The 21,824-nt window shown below is 35.1% G+C and overlaps 1 protein-coding gene across 6 annotated transcripts in view; it reads right to left on the minus strand.

Moving 5' to 3' along the window:
• The window catches only part of LOC132796131 (tyramine beta-hydroxylase), a 63,593-nt gene that overhangs the window by 18,447 nt on the left and 23,322 nt on the right, over window positions 1-21,824 (minus strand). For 5 of the 6 annotated variants that reach the window (XM_060807186.1, XM_060807185.1, XM_060807187.1 and 2 more), the window contains exon 3: window positions 7,897-7,923. The exons of the other annotated variant lie outside the window; for it this stretch is intronic. In XM_060807186.1, the coding sequence (XP_060663169.1) occupies window positions 7,897-7,923 (27 nt within the window). The remainder of the gene's footprint in view (window positions 1-7,896; window positions 7,924-21,824) is intronic. 6 annotated transcript variants of the gene reach the window in all.

Consider the following 21,824-nt stretch of genomic DNA (forward strand, 5'->3'; position numbering starts at 1 on the left):
TGCATACGAAGGCACTTCTCCACTTCAGTTCAATAAGGGGACGGACTTAAAAATATTTTTTAATATTGCTAAAGCAGCAGTTGGCATTGCTGTAAGTCCGACTCTGATGTCATTATTCTAACCGTTAGTTGCACAAATCCTCAATTGCTGTCCCCCACCGCCTCCTCTCCCCTTCACCGTGTTCAGTTCAGTTGAGTGCGCCGTGTCCTGCGTCCTGATTCCTGTGTCCAGTATCTACCTCATTGCATCCCCATTGCCCTTTTCTATTCGCCTCAATCTTTCAATCTGTATCAGTAGTTCGATTGCCTTGTCCGCAGTTGAGTTGTTCTTTTGCTCCATTTCTGCTTTTCTGTTTTTTTTTTGTCCTGTTTTTTTGGTCAGTCGATTTAATAGAAATTGACTGCCCTGTTGTCCGCTTCCTGTCACATTGAGTTATGAAATGGAAGACGACAATTTCCCACACAAACACAGACACACACACACATAGAACACTCTCTTTCACACACTCTTAGTCGCACTCTTCTCTTTCTTGTCTTGCATTGATTGAGACAAATATTTGTACAAAATTTTGCTGCTTTCGGTTGTGGTTTCGCCATGACTCCATAAATTTTTCAAGATTTATCGCCAGCGCTTTGCTTTATATACCCGCTACAAATCCGTCGAGCATTTAGTAGCTTATTATACTCCTTTTGCTTTTCGAGTGGAAGTGTATAATAATTTATGTGCCAATCGAAATTCAATTATAGTAATATAATATATGATGTTATATTATGCAATACAAGCAAGGACTACGATTTGTTCTTCTGTTAAACAACTAGATCTCTGAAACTAAATTACATACATAATACAACTACTTTCTGTCGTTCTGTCCGTCCATCCGTTTAAACAGCTGGATCTCAGCAACTAAAAGCGTAACAACTACGAAATTTAAACCCTATTCTTATATAGATCCTACAATCAGTTCAGCATAAGAATTTAGTTAAATTTAATCACTAAGGAATTTTAATCGTTATTTCAACAAAATAGTCATAATTCAACTTTTGCAGTACTCATTTATCAGAACGAAAGTTTCGACTAACTATCTATCTCAATTCAGTAAAGCATAAACATTTGTTCTTTTCTAATTGTTATTACGATTAGTTTATAAGTGAGGCGATGCTTTCGCATTACAACGCACTCTACTGAAAATAATATCATATCAGATAGTTATCATTAAACATATATGTATGTATATCTGACACAATAATCTGAAATTTAATGCGAGCTCACTTTTAGACAACTTAGATTTATTATTTAGCTAAAACTTCCCTTTATAATTAATTGCAAATATATGTATATAAAAATTTCGAATGCCGATCTACCAAATAGAACTTTTGATATACATATGTTGGTATTTTTATACCCGCTACCCATAGGGTAGAAGGGTATCTCACAGTCGAGCACACTTGACTTTAACTTTCTTACTTGTTATTTATTTATTAGAAATCTGTTGGCACTCTGATGGACTGGCTATGGCCGAAATGAGCTCACGTTTTGCATTATTATGGCACTTATTCTTGACCAGGTTAATGTAATTGCAGCGCAAAGTGCTTTCGCAACCAAGCCATTTCCCCTCCCTTCCCCTTCCGTTACCTGCTTACCGCTTACATTCAACTTACGTTGACATTTGTGAATAATGGTGACGCTCGAGTCAATAAATAACGAGTAGAAAAATGTATATGCTTGTAGCAAATGGCAGTCAATGCATATTGAATGCCTGCAACAAGAGAGAGAGAGAGAGAGAGAGGGGGAGAGGGAGAGATGATATCGCAGATAGCGACGGAGAAGCTTAACGAGAAGTTATTCGACAAATATCTCGTGGTGCTCTCGAAGATGTCAAATGCGAAATGAATTAGAATCGAGTGGCAGCAGCACAATAAGATAGAAAAATAGGTTAAGAATCACCAAGATGAGAATCAAATCAAATAAAAGTGAAATGCCAATTGAAAAAGTGTATTGTCAATATTATATTTTTAGCAAATGAAAGGAAAACAAATAAATAAATAATAATAAATAATTAAATGTTACACTAAATAAAAACCGTAATAACAGAAAAAAAACAAAACAAAACAAATTCGAAAAGAGCATAAGAAAAAATCAAAGAAATGCTATTAAATTCTACAATAAATAAGAAGCTTAATAAAAGAAAGAAAAAACCAAAACAAATTCGAATAAATTGTTAAAAATTAAATACTGTTGTAATAAACTAAAATCGTAATAAAAGAAAAACAAAGACTCTCTGTTTCAACTACAATTTAAAGTGAAAAGCAACAAAAGCAAAGCCAGAATCAAAGGAAAAAGTTCTGACAATTAAAGTAAAAAGAAATATCGTGAAATTAATTACGTTGCAAAGCATTAAAACTTATTACGTCACAACTTGTCAAAGCGATAAGTTAGAATCGGAATATTATCATCAGATAAGCGTGAACTCCTCAAGCTGTTAAAGAGAGAGAGAGAGAGAGAGACGACTACAAAGCAGGCGAGACGAAAAGCCGCAATAATGTGCATCGAAGCGAGAAGTTATGATGCACTAATATGCCAAAAAGTACAACGAGCAAAAGAGCGAGAAGCAAAAGTAATATGCAGAAGAAGAGAAGTGCAGCACACAAAGGAAACTAATAACACAACAACAGACGGCGAATGAAACTTGAAAGAGGAGCAGCGAAGAAGCTTGAGCTCTAAGCTATAGCTTATACCTTTTAGCTCAACGCCAGTGTGACCAGATTCTATTTTATTTTTTTTGTGCCTTTGCTAAATTGACTATATGATTGAGGCCTTAACACGTTGAATAGTACTTTGTGTGTAGAAGAAAGATTTGGCAAAAATCTCAATCGATTTGCAGAGTGACTAAAAGGGAGAGGGAGGGAGGAGAGTGGAGAGTGGAGAGAGGAAAATGCGCGTAGAGCCATAAAAGTGAGCGCTTGCAGTTGCAGGTTAACGTGACGCCGCCATGCTGCTAAATGTCGCAGTGTCCTGCATAAACAAGAGCCAGCAAATTGCCAGGACACAGCCAGCCAAATGGCCGACAGTTGTGGTGGCTCTAGCGGTGGCTGTGGCGGTTGCTGTGGCGGTGGCTGTGGCTCTGGTTCCAGTGATAAATAAATTAAAAGGCACACGCGAAACGGCAGGAAGCCCAAAAACTGCCCTCGAAGCCTCGAACCCAACCTAATAAAGCTGACCACGCACAGCAGTCGATGCGACGTTAACAGGGGGCGGGACGGGGCGGGGCGTCTCATGCGGTGGCCAACCGACCAACACATGTGTGTAGTGTTGGGCAACAACAAAAACAAGTAAGAAAGCTACAGTCGAGTGTACTCGACTGTGAGATACCCGCTACCCATTTTGAATAAAAGCAATATATTTTGCGGTATTCTCAAAATATACCAAATATAATATCAAAATATTAAAAATATACTAAATGGTTTATGTGGTATATCGATATAGTACACTATTCAAAATGTACCATAGACGGCACAATATACCAGTTTGTGAGCCAAAGCAACAAAGCAACTTTGACTATTTTTATTCAGAAATCACAACTACTATTGTTATTATTGTATACTCGCAACTATAGCTTTAAAATTACGCATGTTATTCGATTTTTGTTGATTTGCGGAGGCGGACGTGGGCGTGGCAAAAATTTGAAATAAACTTGATTTGCGTGCAAACATAACAAATGCTGTCGAAAAAAAAAATATAGCTCTATCTCTTATAGTCTCTGAGATCTAGGTGTTCATACGGACGGACGGACAGACGGACATGGCTAGATCGTCTCGGCTGTTGACGCTGATCAAGAATATACATACTTTATATGGTCGGAGATGCCTCCTTCTACCTGTTACATACATTTCCTGCCGGCACAAAGTTATCATACCCTTCTACTCTATGGGTAGCGGGTATAAAAATCAAAAAAAAAAGCGAAAGCAAGCCAGCGGCTTGTGGCCACGCTGAGGCCCAAAAATGTGGATTGTAGAAACGTAGGCTGGCCAAAAACCGCAGCCCGAAACCAAATTGATAAAAAACAAGTTCCCAGCGTGTGCGATTCGTTTGGTTTGCCAGAGACCAGAGACCAAAGTGAGAGCGAGAGAGTGGAGTGAGGAGTAGAGATGCCAGTTGTTGTTTGGGAGTTGGGTAAGCTGTGTGTGTGTGTGTGTGTCTGTGTGTGTGTGCCAAGGACTCGATGAAATGTTTGTGTGCGCCGTGCTTTTTATTTTGAAATTTGATGTCGACGCTAACAAGCATCCTCTCACCATCCTTCATCCTCCATCCTCAATCCAACCAGCAAACTGGCATAAATCACACACAACTTTAAACGTGTCCAGCACCAGAGCCAGTGTTGTGTAACGCTGCGACGACATCGGCATCGATATCGCTTTGTCACACAATATCAATTTTGCACAACTTTTCATTAAAGTCAGCACAAAACATTCAACTATACTTTACTGAAGAGCAAGAATGTGTTGTGTGAAAATGTTTTCCAGATTTTAATCCGATTTCGTATGTGATTTAAACGCAGCAATAGCAAAAATAGTTTTGCTTCAAACGTTGCGTCGCCTCGTAATTGATTTAATAATACATAATGTGGTTCCCGTTGCTGCAAACCACGAAAAGTATGTAGTTGAAGCGATTAAAATCGGGCAGCACAAATGCTCAAAGCAAATAGCAACTAAATAGCAACTTTTCACATACCACACGAAATTGTCAGACTTGATTTCGACAAAACAATTGCAATATTCATTTCGAAAAAGTTGAAAATCGGTTGAAACGATTTGCAAATGCAGTAATCAGAATAAGCAATAAAGAACAGATGTCGATGAGGAAGTTTCTATATGTTTTACCAATTGAATATTATATTTTAAATTTCCGTAAGAACATTTGCTGCTGCAAGTAGTTAAATCTGATTTGAAAGTAGTAAAGGAAAAAGGTAGAAAATGAAAAGTCCCCTCAATATTTCAGTTTCCTGAACCGGTTCGCAAATAGATTCAGTGATAGATTGTTGCAATTAGGAAAATTTGTTCATAAATCGATAAACAAAAATCTTACAACTGTTAATGGAGCAAATCGTGCTGTACTGAACCGGTTTAACGAAATCTCCTGAACCGGTTCGCAAATTGGTGCAATGTAAGATCTTCGCACTTAAGAATTGATCATAAAATCGTATAAAAATCTTACATTTTGTATTAACATATCATCTAACATATTTGACAACAGTTTGCAGTAAGTTATAAGCTTACAACTGTTAATGGAACAAGTTGTGCTATGCTGAACCGGTTCGAAACTTATCTAAACCTTTACAGCGCTAGGCTGTAAAAACATGTTAAGAAATTATTGTAATTTTACTACTGAAACCACAATTTAGCTGCTTAATAGTTTCCTGAAAAATTATCAATACATGATTGAATCAGCATCTGAACCGGTTCGCAAATTTGGTTCAGCTATAGATCACTGCAATTAAGAGTTACTACTAAATGGGTTCAATTTGCTACTATTTGCTTTTAAGCTTTTTAAAATATTAAATTCCGTTGAGAAAATGTTTTACTCTAGTTTTCAGTTTCCCCCAAAAGCTGTTGATGAAACAAATTTCGAACCGGTTTAGCTAAATCACTACAGAGCTATTAAAGCGATTGCTGCTGACAGCGAAAGTTCGCTTAGCTATTCATTATATGCTCAAGTGTAGGAAGCAGAAACACTTTTGGGCATTTTTGTCGGCTGGCACACAAATAAATATTTGGCAAGTTAAATTGTTTGCTGATGCTGATGCTGTTGCTGATGCGGTCCGTTTGTTCAGATCTGTTTGGTGGTTCGTCGCTTGGTTTAGTTTTGGTTCGCATCGGTTCGGTTCGGTTCGGCTAGGTTCAGTTTTTGGTATGGTTTCATTTGCTTTTTGCTTGTGTTTCAGTCTGTTGGCCACGCGTGGCCAACCTTCCCAGCCATCCAGCTATCCTGCTATCCTGCCATCCTGCCATCCTGCTGTGCTCTGCCCTTGGATTCGGCCCAACCACCTTGTGGGAACCTTTTCAGATGTGTGAAAGTGTGTGCGGTGTATGTATGTGTGAGTTGCCGTGGCCAAATTAGGTTTCATCTGCCAGTTGCCTTTTTCACTCTGTTTGCAAACTAATTTACCGTTAGTTATTGCCCTGATGTGCGTGTGTATGCGTGTCTATCTGCGTATCTCCATTTCCTAGCTCCAGCTCCAACATCCAAGTGTTTAGCCCCAGCATCATGTGTATCTCTCTCACGCTCAGCGCCTTCACACACAACCTTCAATTTGTATCGCCGCCTTCCTTGGGCTTGCATATGCCGGCCATTTGTCTGCCACGCCTTGGCCATAAATTATACGCTCCTGGCCAGGCTATAGTCAGCGACTCCCTCGCTCAGAGAAAGAGAGAGAGAATGGCACAACAACAACAACAACAAAGTTGTCACTTATAAATGTGTAGTTATTTCCATTAAGTTGTTGTCATCACTCTGACATTCCTTTGAGTCTCATCTCGACGTCGTCGTCGTCGTCGTCCTCGGCCCAAACACTTGTCGAAATTCTGGCTGAGGTCACAGGACACACACAAGCCGCTAGGTAATCTACAGCTCAAGTCTCTCTCTGTGTGTGTGCGTGGGGTCCAGTATAGCTTTGCGGGCAACCGACTTAATCACAAGTAAACGACGCCTTACTCTACTCCCTCCCTCTACCTCCCTCTACATAGCCTCCTCTTTCCCGCCTCTCCACCACCCACACAAACACACCTTCTTCAGCCAAATGGAATATATGCTGCCCACTTACCTACCAACCAAGCAAATCTGCAGTGTCAGCCATTCATTTGGTTAATGACATTGTGTGGCGGCTGCTGCGGCAAAAGTAACACACACACACACACACACATAGAGAGAGAGACAGACAACTCTGTATGTGTGTTCGGGTGAAAGAGCTAAGCAGTCGCATAGGCTGGAAAGTAACTCAAAGATGCTTTTCAACCAACAAGGCCCATAAACTTGGCACTGGCTGCACAGACAGACAGACAGACAGGCTGACAAGTGACAGCAGCGAGACAGCAGCTAGCTGCCTCTGCTACACTCAGCGAAAAAACTGACCACATTCCCTCTCGACTTGCTATTTCCATATTCTTAAACAAACAGAAAAAAAACTCACTTATGTACGGTAACTAGACGAAACAAAGCGTGAACTATGTGAAAAGGTATTGCACAATATACAGTATATAAATATACTAAATACTATATTTTCTATTTCCATATTCTTAAACAAACAAACGAAACGAAGCGTGAACTATGTGGAAAAGTCTTGCCCAACATACAGTATTGAAATATACTAAATACTATATACATATGTACTATATAGAAGGTCTCAAGTAGAATAGAATATATGTACTTTTAATATTCGTAAACGAAAAGAATAACATTCACTTATGTATAATCCCTATACGAAAGTGTTAACTGCGAGAAAAGGTCAAAATATGCAGTAAATAAATATACTAAATACTATATATGATATGTAGGTCTCGTATAGAATAGAATAGAATAGAACACCTTATCATATAATTATTTTGTGAGTTTTCTCTTTCCCTAAAAGATCTTAAAAATCGACCAAGTCGTAGAACAAACAATCATTATTAAATTTTTCTCAAATTAGAAAATCTACGAATAAATAAAAGATTGACCAAGTCGAAGAATTAACTCTAAGTATTTCATTAATCTAACATTAAGAGAATTTATCGCAATATTTTCATAGTAATAACACATTTTACATTGTAGTCAAATTTAAAAACCAAACTCCCCTAAGCAAAATTCAAATTCGTTGCTCAACAAAATAAAAACAATTTAAATAGAAAATGATTTGTTACATACCAGAGAAAATGTGCTCCGACTTGTTAACTAAAATTAAAAGATAGAACATAAAATTAGATTTAAAACAGAAACAAATTAAATTTAAAAAAAAGAGCACACAAAATGAAAATAGAAAGCAAATAAGATAAGAAAGATAATATAAAAATGCATTATAATGAAAAAAGATATACACGTAATAAAAATATAATAATATAAAATAACATATATATAAAAATATATATATAATATATATAATTATAAAATATATAAAAATAAAACACATAATAATATTTGTAATACAAAGAAAATTATAGCAAAATAAACAAGTTTGGGTAAATTTATATACTCTGAGATTTAAAGACTATTTTAACATCGTGAATACAAAAAATACTCGCTTAACTGTCGTTTATTAAACAATGAACTTCGATAAAGAATTAAATTAAAATTATCGCCAATATAGTTTAATTGACAGCTTTCCAATACACACAAATTCTGCTGACCAGCCAAATAAAACACCAAAAATGTTTAATCCATGTTTAATCTACCAAATTTATGATGAAATAAAATAAACTAAATAAATTTAGTTGCCATTTGAGAATGTAGAATCCTCTTAGTATTTTCTGTGAGTGTAGCTGCACCCGTTTAACCCGCTGAGTAGTAGTTGTAGTTGTTGCAGTTGCAGTTGTGTTGTTCTTTGTGCATATGAAAGTCAGCGACACTTTGCATTCAGGCGGCATCAGAGGCCGGTTTCAGCTGCCCCGTCGTCGCTCGTTTTGCTTGAATTATTTCAGGCAACAGCAGCTTTTGTGCTAATGCAGCAAAAAACCCATACCACCCCACACACACACATATATACACCCAGCACACACACACACACACACACACACACACACACATGTACACTTCGGTCCGCCATTTGCGCTAACCACTTGGGGAAACTGCAGAGAGCAAAACATGGTGAAAAATGAAAATGAAAATGGAATATAAATTTGTAAAATTAAAATAAAAATGCAAGAAAAATACAAATGTAGAAATGTAACTAAATTAAATGAAATGAAATGTAGCTACCCATCTGCATGTGTGTGTGCTGTGTTGTTTATATTGTATCTGTGATACACTTTTCTCTTCCTTTTTTTTTTTTGTTTGTTGCATATTTGCATACAGTCGCGGTCATAAAAAGCGTCGCGTCAAAATTTGCATGACAAATTGAAACTACTATTTGCAACAACAATTTGACGACGAGATATTTCAGTTTCTCTCTCTCTCTCTTCCCCCCTCCCCACCCTTGTTTTTCCGTTTTTATTTCGTCAATTTGAAATCCGCATAATTTGAGTGAATTTCGGCTTTTAGTATTCCATCAAGCTCTGCATGCAGAAGAGGATTAGGTTTACCATTTGAAATGGCAAAACAAAATTCATAAAAAAAAAATAAACTACGAATGACAGCTGGAAAATTTGCTAACTGATACAACAAAAATTGGAGTAATTTGATAAAAGCTCCTAAAACCTTAATGCGATTTTGCGATGCATTTAAAGTAATTTTGTTAAATTTTAAAGCTCGTTTAACGTTTTAAACTAAATAATTATAAATTAGGTAAACATTATTCCATTTTGTTAAAACTACGTTCATATTTGATCAGTGAACTAGTTCTTTTGCTTAATTTACAACATTGTTCATCGTTCGCTCTTTTTTCATCGTGAATTGTAAATCTGATTTGTTTTATTTGAAATATTTTTTATATATAAAAATAATATTTCTTACATTAAAAATAATAGTTTTTATATATTAAAATATTACGTTTTATATATAAAAATAATACTTTTATTATTTAAAAATAATACTTTCTATAAAAAATTTCGTTTAATAAATGTATTTATATTTTTAAAAGTTCAATTTTTAATTCAATTTGAACGCAGAAACACACAAAACTTAGAGATTTGCACAAAAGTTAAAAAAAAAACTAAATGAATAATCAAAAATGGAACATGTGAACTAGAACGAACTAAAGAATAAAATTTTGCTCTGTTTTCAATCACTCAATATTTGTCCAAAAAAAGAACAGAGATAAATTTAGAGTGCTCTGAATGTAAACAAACTTTAATCACTAATTTATAAATAAATGAGCGAACAAAATCATCCACAAATTTAAGCTTGAAAATTAAAAATTGAAATTTATAAAAATCAAATCATTTTTACTACCATTTCACCTCGATGAAATGGTGACCGATTTTTTGGATATATAATATGGAGTTTCAATTTCAAATATATATGGAGAAAAAACGAGATTTTGCTGCTGTGAAAACATGTCATTAAACAAGTAAACCAAAAAGAATGATAAAGGTTGAACTAAATCAGTTTGTTCACTTTACTAAAGAGGTAATCTTGTTGCGTTCCCTTTGTGAACGAAACACAAAAAATAATTGCGAATGTTGTTAACATGGTTAATTTAATGTGAAAAGCGGATTATGTCATTTGCAGCTAATGTCATAGGAGTATAACTAATAGAAAAGGACGCAAGTGTTGCGATTCTCTCGCCTGTGCATTGCGCTGATCCAAGTGCGCTTTAGTGCCTTAATAATAGCTTAACATTTGCATAGATTATATCCGTGTGTGTGCCTGTGTGTGTGTGTGTGTGTGCAAATACACACAAGCTGCTGGCACACACACATTTAGAGGGGCAGGTGTTGTATGCAAATAGGAATCGCATATGCAGCACTTTGATTCAATTTGGTTCAAGTTTTTATCGCATACAGGGCAGCTGAGCCAAAGAAGATGACACTCCCCCATCCACACACACACACACATACATACACCCATACACACACACACACACTCGCTCACAGTCTGTTTGTACTAATGAGTTTCAAATGCAAAAACCACTCGACGCTTTCGCTGCTCTCGAGGCTTTCCCACTTGGCACTTGATGCATTGCACTTCAACGCTGCATTCGAGGGGTTTTTCACTTATTTTCTTCTTCGCTTTTTTAACCCTACACCCCCCTCACTCCCCACACCATTTACCATCGCCATCACCCCCCCAATCGCTTTTAATGCGGCGCATCGTTGACCCAATTTCGCTGAATTTTTGGTCATAATCAAACGTCATCGACATTAACGCGCGCTGCATTCAACTACTATATAAAACGATTCCTCTTCTCATCGTATATGGTCGCAAAATAAAGCGAAAAAGGAAAATCAAAGCGACCAAAGTAGTTGACAAGTGTTTGTGTGAGAGTGGCGAATATTGAATACCCTTCAATGGGGTCACTTCACTCTTCATAATTTCTACAGCTGCATTCAAATAGCCAGCGATTAGAAAGTGCTCTTTAAAGCGACTCTTTTAAATGCTTGAACATCTCAGAAAGGCAAATGAAACATTTGAAATATTTATCAAATTTACAAATTTAATTTTAAATTGATATAAAATGTAACAATGTAGAAGAACATTTTGGTCTTCAAATCTCATTTCAATCGCAATACTTTAATCACTCGAGAATATTCTATGAAAGATTTATTGTGAGTGGAATCATGCACATGGCGAATACCATCTAACCTCTTACAAAACTCCGTCAAAGATAAACGTAATGAAAGTGTACAATTCTCTAATGAAAACTGAACTTAATATACTCAATAAGCATAGCTAATATTTTCGAGTCGAAGACCCCAGCAAGCAGTACTTTCTTTAGTGTATAACTAAACACAGTATTTAATATTAGAATTAATATAATAAAATTCAAAATTGTAAATAAATAACTAAATATTTTTACAAGTAAGAAAACTACAGTCGAATGTGCTCGACTGAGATACGCGCTTATCATTTTGAATAAAAGACATCAAATGTAGTATACCGCAAAAATACTAAAATATACCGAAGGATCTATTTGGTATATTGATATGGTACTAAATGCAAAATATCGCCTTACCAAATACCAAATTAATATACTGCAAAAATACTAAAATATACCAAAGTCTATATACTATACTATATACTAAAATATACCAAAGTCTATATTTATATATATATATATATAGTACTGCATTCAAAAAATAAATACCATAGATATCCGCTACTCATTTTAAATATTAACAATAAAATATATTAATATATACCACAAAAATACTAAAATATACTGAAGGCTAAATTCGATATATTGATATAATACTAATTGCAACATTTGCCATTTTGAATAAAAATACCGAATTCATATACTGCAAAAATACTAAAATATGCCTAAGTCTAAATTTAGTATATTGAAATAGTAATAAATTTAACAGACGACATATGAGTAAAAAAAGTATTTTGATGTGATCGCAACCAAATTTGTAGGAATCATTAAAGCTTCAATTAGTAATTCTCAAATTACAATAAAAATGCAATATAAAAAAAAAAAATAGTGAAATATGCTTAGATCATTTTCTAAAATGAAACTTGGTAAACAAACTAAATTGTTAGCTTAGTTCATTTAAAGCATGTAATAGTTGTCAGAATATATTTGCAAACAAGTTTGTAATTTGTGTAATGTTTTGTCGAATGCATTGCATAATGCCATCAAAAGGTTCTTGGTTATTAAAACATAATCTGAGCGGAAGCTTCATAAAAAATTTCACCCACAAAGTTGAGAGTTGAGAGAGAGCCTCCTAGCAACTAGCAACTGTGTGTTAAGCTTAAGCTCTGCTTTAGCGTTGGGCTAATGAGTTGCGAATTGTGTGGACATTGTCGTCAGTATTGAGAAAATTCGTAGAAGGAAAAAGCCCCACAGCGTACTTTTCTAATTGGTGTGGCATGGAATAAAATGAAAACGCAAGTGAAAGTGGAGCGCAAATTAAATTATGCCACAAAGTGTGTGTGTGGTCTACATGGGTGTGTGTGTGTGTCTCGCTGAGGCGCGAAGGCGCCGCAAATTTAATCAAGCAAAAATCAATTTAAAATAGATTCACTCAGCTCGCTAATTGATGTGCCGCCAGCAAATTAACAAATATTTGCCAACAGCTAACAGGCAGCTAGCTAATTAAACACTTTTCGCATCATAAGAGCCCCGGCTAAAACTGAGGCTTAAACGCCAGAGCAGAGCAACAAGGCAACAACTCGCAACTGGTAGCTGATTTTCCAGGCAAGGACGCAGGACGAACGACGAAGGACGAAGGATGGGCAACAACAACGCTGCTTTCTAGACATGAGCAAATTACTTGGAAATGGCATTTTGACACTTTGCCTGCCGGCTTTTGTTGCTGTTGCTGTTTGGGGCGTTCTCGTTTCAAAATGTGGGCGTGGCCCTAACGAGTTAACAGCAACTACTTATGGGCAACAGCAGCAACAACAACAACAACGAGAACGCGACGCGAAGTGAAGCAACAAATTGAAATTTAATTTCAAATACAAATTGACAGCTTTGGTGGCAAAATATGTATGCAAGACATAAATATTTATTATAAACGCTATACAAATATTTCCCTTTTTCACAATACCCTGTAATGGCGCGAAATTAAATGGGGTATGCCGAATAGTAGAACATAGAACATAAAACATAGAGCATAGAACAAAATAATACGTTCATATATAATTTTTAGATATAATTAAGTAAATTGGAATATGGAAAATGAATAATAAATATAGAGATAATAATATAAATAATATATGAATACAGAAATTAATTTTTTTTGCAAACTTTTCCCCGATTTTCAATTTGTCGTTCAATTTTACTTTTTTTTATTTCGAAAATTTTGCCCAATTTTTCATATTTTTATATATTCAAATTTTTGCAATTTTTTATATGTAACATTTTTACCAATTTTTAATTTTTTCAATATTTAAATTTTTGTCAATTTTTATAATTTTTTTATTTTGAAAATTTTGACCGATTTTTTTTTAGATTTCAATTTTTTTAATATTTTGTTGAAGAACGATTCGTTATATTAGATTACAAAAAAAAGAATGTAAATATTAATTCAATTCTAATAATATGAAATTGCAATAAATATAAATCATATATATCACATTAAACTAGAGCTTAGAAAAGAAGAAAATTTGATATTCAACAAAACTTTGCGTACAGGATATCATCGAGTCGATGCCATCCCCAAAAGTGATGTCGACCCTAGTTTGTTTGCTTCGGCACTTGTACAATTTGAATGCAGGCAAAGATAGGCGATGATAAAGGCCAAAGGCAAAGCAAATGAACATAAAAAGGTTGAATACGTAAAGGGATTCAAGAATTGTAAGCACTTTCAAGTGCTAAAAGAAAAAACGATAAATGAAAGAAACACAATTTATTGAATGAGATTTGATTATCCGTGTTTCCACAACCATCGCCAACCAAAAAGCTTTAACATCTTGAAGCGAATAAACAAAAAACCCCCAAAGCTGCCCGCTCGAGTAGTGCAATTTGCTCTGTCTATTGGCAGACAAAACCTTTAGAACACACCCCACACACACAAACATACACACTTGATTGTCAAGATAAAGGGTTGAAGGTGTTGAATGTGGGAGGACTGTAAAACATCAATTAGCAGCTTATTAAAAAGTGATAAATTGAATGGCGATTGTTAGGTTTACAAACATTTTTGAAAAACAAAAATGTATTTCTAAGAAATATTAAAATCGATTAAAATTTGAGTCACAAATAATTTATATAAAGTATTAGACCGTTAACAAAGTCATAGCTAATCCTTGAATCTCTTGTCTAAAATACGATTTTTTAAATTACAAACATTTTTGAGGAGCTAGAATTCTTTAAATTAAAATCGATTACAATTTGAATTACACTTTTATATAAAGTAAAGGGTCTAACAAGGTCATAGCTAATCCTTGAATCTCTTGTCTAAAATACGATTTTTTAAATTACAAACATTTTTGAGGAGCTAGAATTCTTTAAATTAAAATCGATTACAATTTGAATTACACTTTTAAAGGGTCTCTCAGATCTCTTGAAACCACTCTTTAAGTATGAAGATTAAAAAACAAACAATTTGTGGCAATAGAATTCTTTCAAACAAATATTAAATCGATAAGAAATCGTATTGTTCTTTGCATTTCAATAAAAAGGTCTCGTAAAGTCGAAACTACTCTATTAAACAATCTTGAGCCCTTTAGAAGTGCGATTGCTTGAATTATTTCTAACAAATATTGAAATCAAATAAATTATGGATTATACTTTTCTTAACTACACCATGAAAAGGTCTCAGAGTCGTAACTTCACATTAAAATCTCTTGAATCCACTCTTTAAGTGCTATGATTAAACAAAAGCAAACAAATTACGGAACAAGAATTCTTTCAAACAAATATTAAATTGATTAAAATTTGTATTATTATTTGCATTTTAATAAAAGGGTCTCGTAAAGTCGCAACTACTTTATGAAATAACGATTGCGATTATTTCTAACAAATATTGATATCTATGAACGTATTCTAACTATACCTTAAAAACGCTCTGTTAAAAATATACAAAATACATTTTGTGTACATAAATTCGATCACACAAATAGAAAAATAGATTACAAAGGGTCTCACAGAGTCCCAACTGCGCCATGAAACCTTCGTTGGTCCATTAGAAGTGCAGCTTACGTCGTGTTTTTTTGAGCTCAGCCAAAAAGCAAGACACAAATTGAGAGCTTAATGCCTGCAAAGCTGACATAACGCTGAGTGTGACCAGTGTTGAGTGGCATGCAATAAGCCGACACACCGAGAGACACACACACACACACATGCACACAAATACGAGTGTGTGCACGGTACATTAAACCGTATGTGAAGAAGCAGCTAGATATACCATATGAAATCTGAAGATGAAGCTGAAGCTGAGGCTGAAGTTTGTGGTAGGTGAAGAGGTGAAGATAATGTGCTACAAGTAAGCAACTGTCTCGACACCTGAGCTATGTTAGTTAAGTGGCTGCCAGACAAAGCTTGCGACTAAAGCCGTGCTGATAAAATGGCCACGCGCTTTGCATCGATTTCCAACACTGGCTGCGAACGAAGAAAATCTTTCTTCTGGCCAGCAGCAGCATTTTGCTTGAGCGCACTTTAAGTGACAGTCACGCCCGAGTCATGTGTGTGTGTGGCAAAAGGGAAGCGGAGGGAAGGGGGGAAATGTGATGTGTGTCGTTTAATAAAGCCACACGAAGCGGAAATGAGCATGTAATGTTAACGGAAATGCGTTGAATGACGCCATCTTGCCGAAAACTAACGAAAATGGTGGCACATTTTACACGCTGCAACGCGTGCAGACAAACGTTGCGTTGCAACACACACATATGTGCGTACATACTCCAATCTATATAGATATGTATATAAGTATGAGTATGAACGACAGAGATAGAGAGATGGGGAATCGGAATTGGCTTGGCTTATTTTCGGATCCCCCAGAGCAACAGTAAAGTGTTAAATTGTGTTGCCAACCAAACGCGAGAGCGTGCTTGTCTCTCGTTACAAACATAAGAAGATAGAAAAATTGACAACACGTACAGTGTGGATATTGAAGTGAATACACAAAGTCGAGATACCCTGTAAAAAGTTAAAGCAAAGCAAACTTCGCAATAAATGCATTCAATAAACCAATTTCAGAGTGCAAAAACCATCTAAATGAAATGAATAACTTTCAAAATGATTAACAATCAAGTTTCAACCGTACTAGTAGATACCCTGTAAAGCACCCAAGCTACTTTTCCACAACTTTCAGTAAACTCATCATTTTGCTTTAAATTCCTATAATACTTTAGTTTTGAAGTGATTTGAAATGCGTTTTAGAAATGAAGCTTCGCAATACTAATAATAAGACTAATAATACCCTGTAAACTCACCCAATTTACTTTGCCACAACTGTTAGCCAACTCAATATGAATTTGTTTCAACTTCCCATAATAATACATTATTTTTGAAGTGATTTCAAGTGCGCTTAAAAAATGAAGTTTTACAACACACTGTAGATGCCCTGTTAATCACCTAAGTTATTTTGCCACAACTATTGGCCAACTCAATACTTCATATTTGATGTGATTTGAAGTGCGTTTCAACATACTAATAAATACCCTGATATTCAACCAAACTACTTTTCCACTACTTTCACCCAACTTAATATCAATTTATTTCAACTATCTATAATAATATTTTATTTTTTAAGCGTGTTTGACTAAGTAATTACCCTGTAAACAGCTGTTTTTTCTACAAAATACAAAATCAATCAAAAAAATATCCTAACAAAAAATTTTAATATTTCTTCGAACTTCTTCTGTCGAAACCAACCAACACCGCAGTCGATTAAAGGGTATAAAAGTTCGCAAAACGAATGTAACGGAATGGTATGGAATGAAATGAATTGGAATGGTATGGGAATGGCATGGCAATGGGAAAAAGGGAAAACAACGGGAATGTGGCACGACTGCTGCAGGCAAAAGCTGGCAACGTCGTTGCACTCTGGGGAATCCCCGCCAGAACGTGAATGCCACAGATGAAAAAGTGTGAGCGAATAGAGTACGATAGATAGATAGCTAGATAAATAGATGGCACAAGCAAGGTGGCAAACGAGATGCGATTGCATACATACATACAGACAGATATGCCACTCCTCGACTTCATACATACAAACATTCTCGTACATCATTGGTTATTTATTGGTTTCCACTAAATAAATCGACTCGAAATTGGCAAACGTCGCAAAATGGACATTATTGGCCCTTTTATTTTATTTGTGCTGTCTGCTGGCTGTTGATGTTTTTCTTTTCTTGTTGCCATTTTTTTTTTTTCGTTTTCGTTTTTTTGGTGCGCCACGTTCAACATGCACATCCGCTGAAACCTCACACACGTTTTTTAGCCAAAAACTGGAGCACAAAATGTACACTTCCCCAATCGGTTCTATCTAGAACGAGGTTTGTTTCAAGAGAAAATTGTTGAGCTAACAAGAATGATAAAGCAACAATTGCTAGTCATCAATTTTAAATACACGCTACCCATAGGGTAAAGGAGCATTAGATCACAGAAATTATAAGAGATAGAACTATTTGTTGCAATCGGATTTAGCTGCTTTGACAATCTAACGATCTGGTATATATAGTAGTATTTTAACGATATACCAAATATGGCCTTCGGTATACTTTATACTGCAAAGTACAGTATTGGTTGACATTCTGATATATTTAGAATGTAGTCCTTGAACAATGTACCAAATAGCACCTTCGGCACACTTTAGCATTTTTGCGGTATAGTATTTGGTATATTTTTAGAATAATACCACTGATGATTTGGTTGGCAATCTGGTATATTTAAAATGTAGTACATCAACCAAAAATGACCTTTTGCATGATTTAGTATTTTTGTGGTATAATAGTAGTTATATTTTAAGAAAAATACCACTGCTGCTTTGGCTAACAATCTTGTATATTTAGAATGTAGTACTTTATCCTTCGATACTTTACTACTTTAGTATTTTGACAGTATATAATTTGGTATATTTTAAGAATGTCACCATGGTTTTTGGTATTCTTTTGTATTTTTGTGTTATATAATTTGGTATATTTTAAGAATACCACTGCTGTTTTAGCTGACAATCTGGTATATTTAAAATGTAGTTCATTAACGATATACCAAATATTACCATTTGCATGATTTAGTATTTTTGCGGTATATTAGTAGGTACATTTTAAGAAAAATACCACTGCTGCTTTGGCTGACAATCTTGTATATTTAGAATGTAGTACTTCAACGATATACCAAATATGGCCTTCAGGATACTTTAGTATTTTTACATGATATAATTTTGGTATATTTTAAGAATGTCACCATGGTTTTCGGTATTCTTTTGTATTTTTGTGGTATATAATTTGGTATACTATATTTTACGAATACCACTGCCGCTTTGGCTGACAATCTGGTATATTTAGAATGTATTACTTCAACCATATACCAAATGTGACCTTCGGTATACTTTAGAATTTTTTGCGGTATATATATATATTCAGTATATTTTCAAATTAATACCACATTTTTTAATCCCATCGTCGAAACAGTTTATTGTTAACGTTTATGATTAAATTACATTACATTTTACACATTTATAAAATGAAACCAACTGCAGCAAAGTGTTCATAAAATCGACAATCGTTAAATCGAAAACCTTAACAAAATCAATACGAATCAAATGAAATATCTATGCCAGCTTCAGCTGCCATGTTTATGGACTTAAGTGGATTAGTTAGTTCGTAGTGCCGTGGCGACCCTCGCAAATCAAAATGCCTCTTGTCGACACGAGATCCGCAAAACTTTTGGCCCAAATAAAAACGAAAATGTTGTCAAGTTTTGTTGCTTTTACCCCCAGCGAGCGAGAGAGATAGAGAGAGAGTGAGAGAGCGGACACATGTTTAAGTTTATTATTTATTCAGTCAAGTTTTCACTTTGCTGCCACACACACAAACACATACTCACACACACAGAGCTGTGTGTATTAGCTGATTTTGTGGGTGGTCTATTTGCTTGCCTATTGATTGTTGGCATCTTCTTTTGACTCGTGTCTGTCTCACGACGCTGATGTTAATGTTGGCCTCATGGTCGCCTCATTAGCCAAAAATGCTGGCGCTCATTTTGCGTGTAATTCGCTTGATTGTCGGCTGATTGCAACCGCAAAATACTTTTGCATACTTTTCGGGGCTTCGCTGCTCCCCAAAGATTATGGGCCACGATTATTAGACAGCATTTACCGATGTCACGTGAAGTTGACTTCCTGCCCCTGCCCCTGCTCCTATGTACCTCCCTGCCACCTTGCGATGAACTGGCAATATTTTTGTTTTTTATTTTAGCTTCTTTTTTTTTTGGTTTTGGTTTTTGGGGCTGCTGTCGAGGGATTTGGCTTTGACAAGCAAACTGGCGATACCAACGATAAGAATGGCAATAACTTTAAAAGTCGCTGCGGGCTGCCCCTACCAATAACAAGCCAGAACAACCAAGAACAACCACAACAGCAACACCCATAACAACATCAAGAACAACAACAACAATCGACACAACAAGTTGCCCGCATATTCTGGCGGCAAGTTTTAGGTGTCTCTATCTGGTTGTATGTGTGCGTGTGTGTGTATTTTTTGAAAATCATTTGCCATTATGCTTGTCTTACATTAGTCACTGCCCCCTTAAGCCTATTCCTTTGCCATAGCAGTTAAATCAGACAACAAAACGGCAAAAAAAAAAAAAAAAAAAAACAAAGTTGTCGCTGAAGAAGGCCATGAAATGATAAGCCATGTCACAGCTGATTAACGATAGTGCCATGATTTTGCTAATTCATTTGAAGCTAGCAGATGCCAAAGGATGACCTTAAGCGCACACAGACAATTGCTACAATGGAATTGAAAGTGAAAAAGGGAATCATGACATTCAACAAGTATTTTTTATCGAATTGCAGCGAAAACAGCGAAAATGGAACACAGTTCATAAATATGATGCCAAGAAACAATAGAATTGAAACGAATTTATAAGACTTTGGAAGTGAAACAATAATACTTCAAAGAGTTGTTCTCAATGTGATAAAATAATATTAAATATACAATGCAACTAGGATTGAAGTTAAGGAACATCTGGTGAAAAAGTATAAAACTAAGAAACAATGAAATTGAAATTTTTTTATAAAGCTATGAAACTGAAACAATAAACATTGACACTGAAATTTGTTTGGGTAATGCTTAATAATGAAAAAAGACGGAACAACTCTAAAAGTTTTTCTAAAGATGATAAAAAATATTAAAATTGCGTTTCAACTAGAACTCAAGTTAAAGAACATATGGTAAACTAAATATAATACTAAGAAACTATGAAATAGAAATTATTTTATGAAACTATAAATATAACAGAGAACCTAACATTAATTAGAGAATATTTGGCAAAGCGATAAAGAAATAAACATAGCAAGAATTTAAGACTATGCTAAGAAACAATGGAATTGAAACATTTTTATAGAAACGATGAAATTAAAATTATTTGATAAAACCATGAAACTGAAGTTATAAATATAACATAGAACCTAACATTTATTGAAGAATATTTGCAAGAACAAAGACAATTAAAATAATCTTTATGAAAACAGCGATAATAAACATAACTAAAAGTCACGATTAAGCTAAGAAACGATGTAATCGAAACGGTTTTATAGAAACTATAAATATGTACACCTATTAGAAAATCGAAAAATTGCTTAAAACAATACAGTTGATAAGTATTAAATTGATTTTCCAAATAGTATTTACCAATAGCTTTAAAATCAAAAACCCAATCATGCCAAGCAATAATGAAATTAAAATTGTCATAAATTGCGCATTTTATGTGGATTTAGTAAATTGCTAAACGACTGAGTTTTAAGTTGCAATTCGATGGCAATTCCATCTTTAAATGAAAATTTATAATCGTATTATAAAATAAACAATGAAAATATGATCCTTTTGGCTACTTGATGACCAAGCTATGTATGTTAATAATAACTTCTGTGTGTTTTCATGATTTATTCGTGGCCTATGCCCAAAAATGTTTCCGAGTTCACAAGCCTGGAAACCTTTTCAAATATTACGAAATAGCCTCTTAACATAAGCCAATGAAAGTTTTAATATAGTTAGCTGGATCAGTGTGCAATGGACGCACATATTTATGCATGCACATGTCTATGTGTGTGTGTGTGTGTGTGTGCGTATTTAGTATAAACAGTTCAATCAACCGTAAATCTTGGCAGCAAGTTGAGCAGCCTCAGCTGTCACTTGGCTCCCTAAACTGCTCAAAGAGAGCAAAAAAAGAGAGTGAGAGAGAGAGAGAAGAGGATGGGAGAGCTAGAGCTGTACCCCTGAGGTCGGTAGCAACGAACTTTAACGGGGATTTGCGCCAAGCCAGCTTAGCGTCAGTCCAAACAAAAACACTTTGCAAACAACAACAATAACAACAAGCACAGAAGAAGAAGAACAAGAACAAGAAGAAGAAGAGCACTAAAACC

The sequence above is a fragment of the Drosophila nasuta genome, chromosome X, assembly GCF_023558535.2.
Source record: "Drosophila nasuta strain 15112-1781.00 chromosome X, ASM2355853v1, whole genome shotgun sequence".
In the NCBI taxonomy this organism is placed as follows: Eukaryota; Metazoa; Arthropoda; class Insecta; order Diptera; family Drosophilidae; genus Drosophila; species Drosophila nasuta.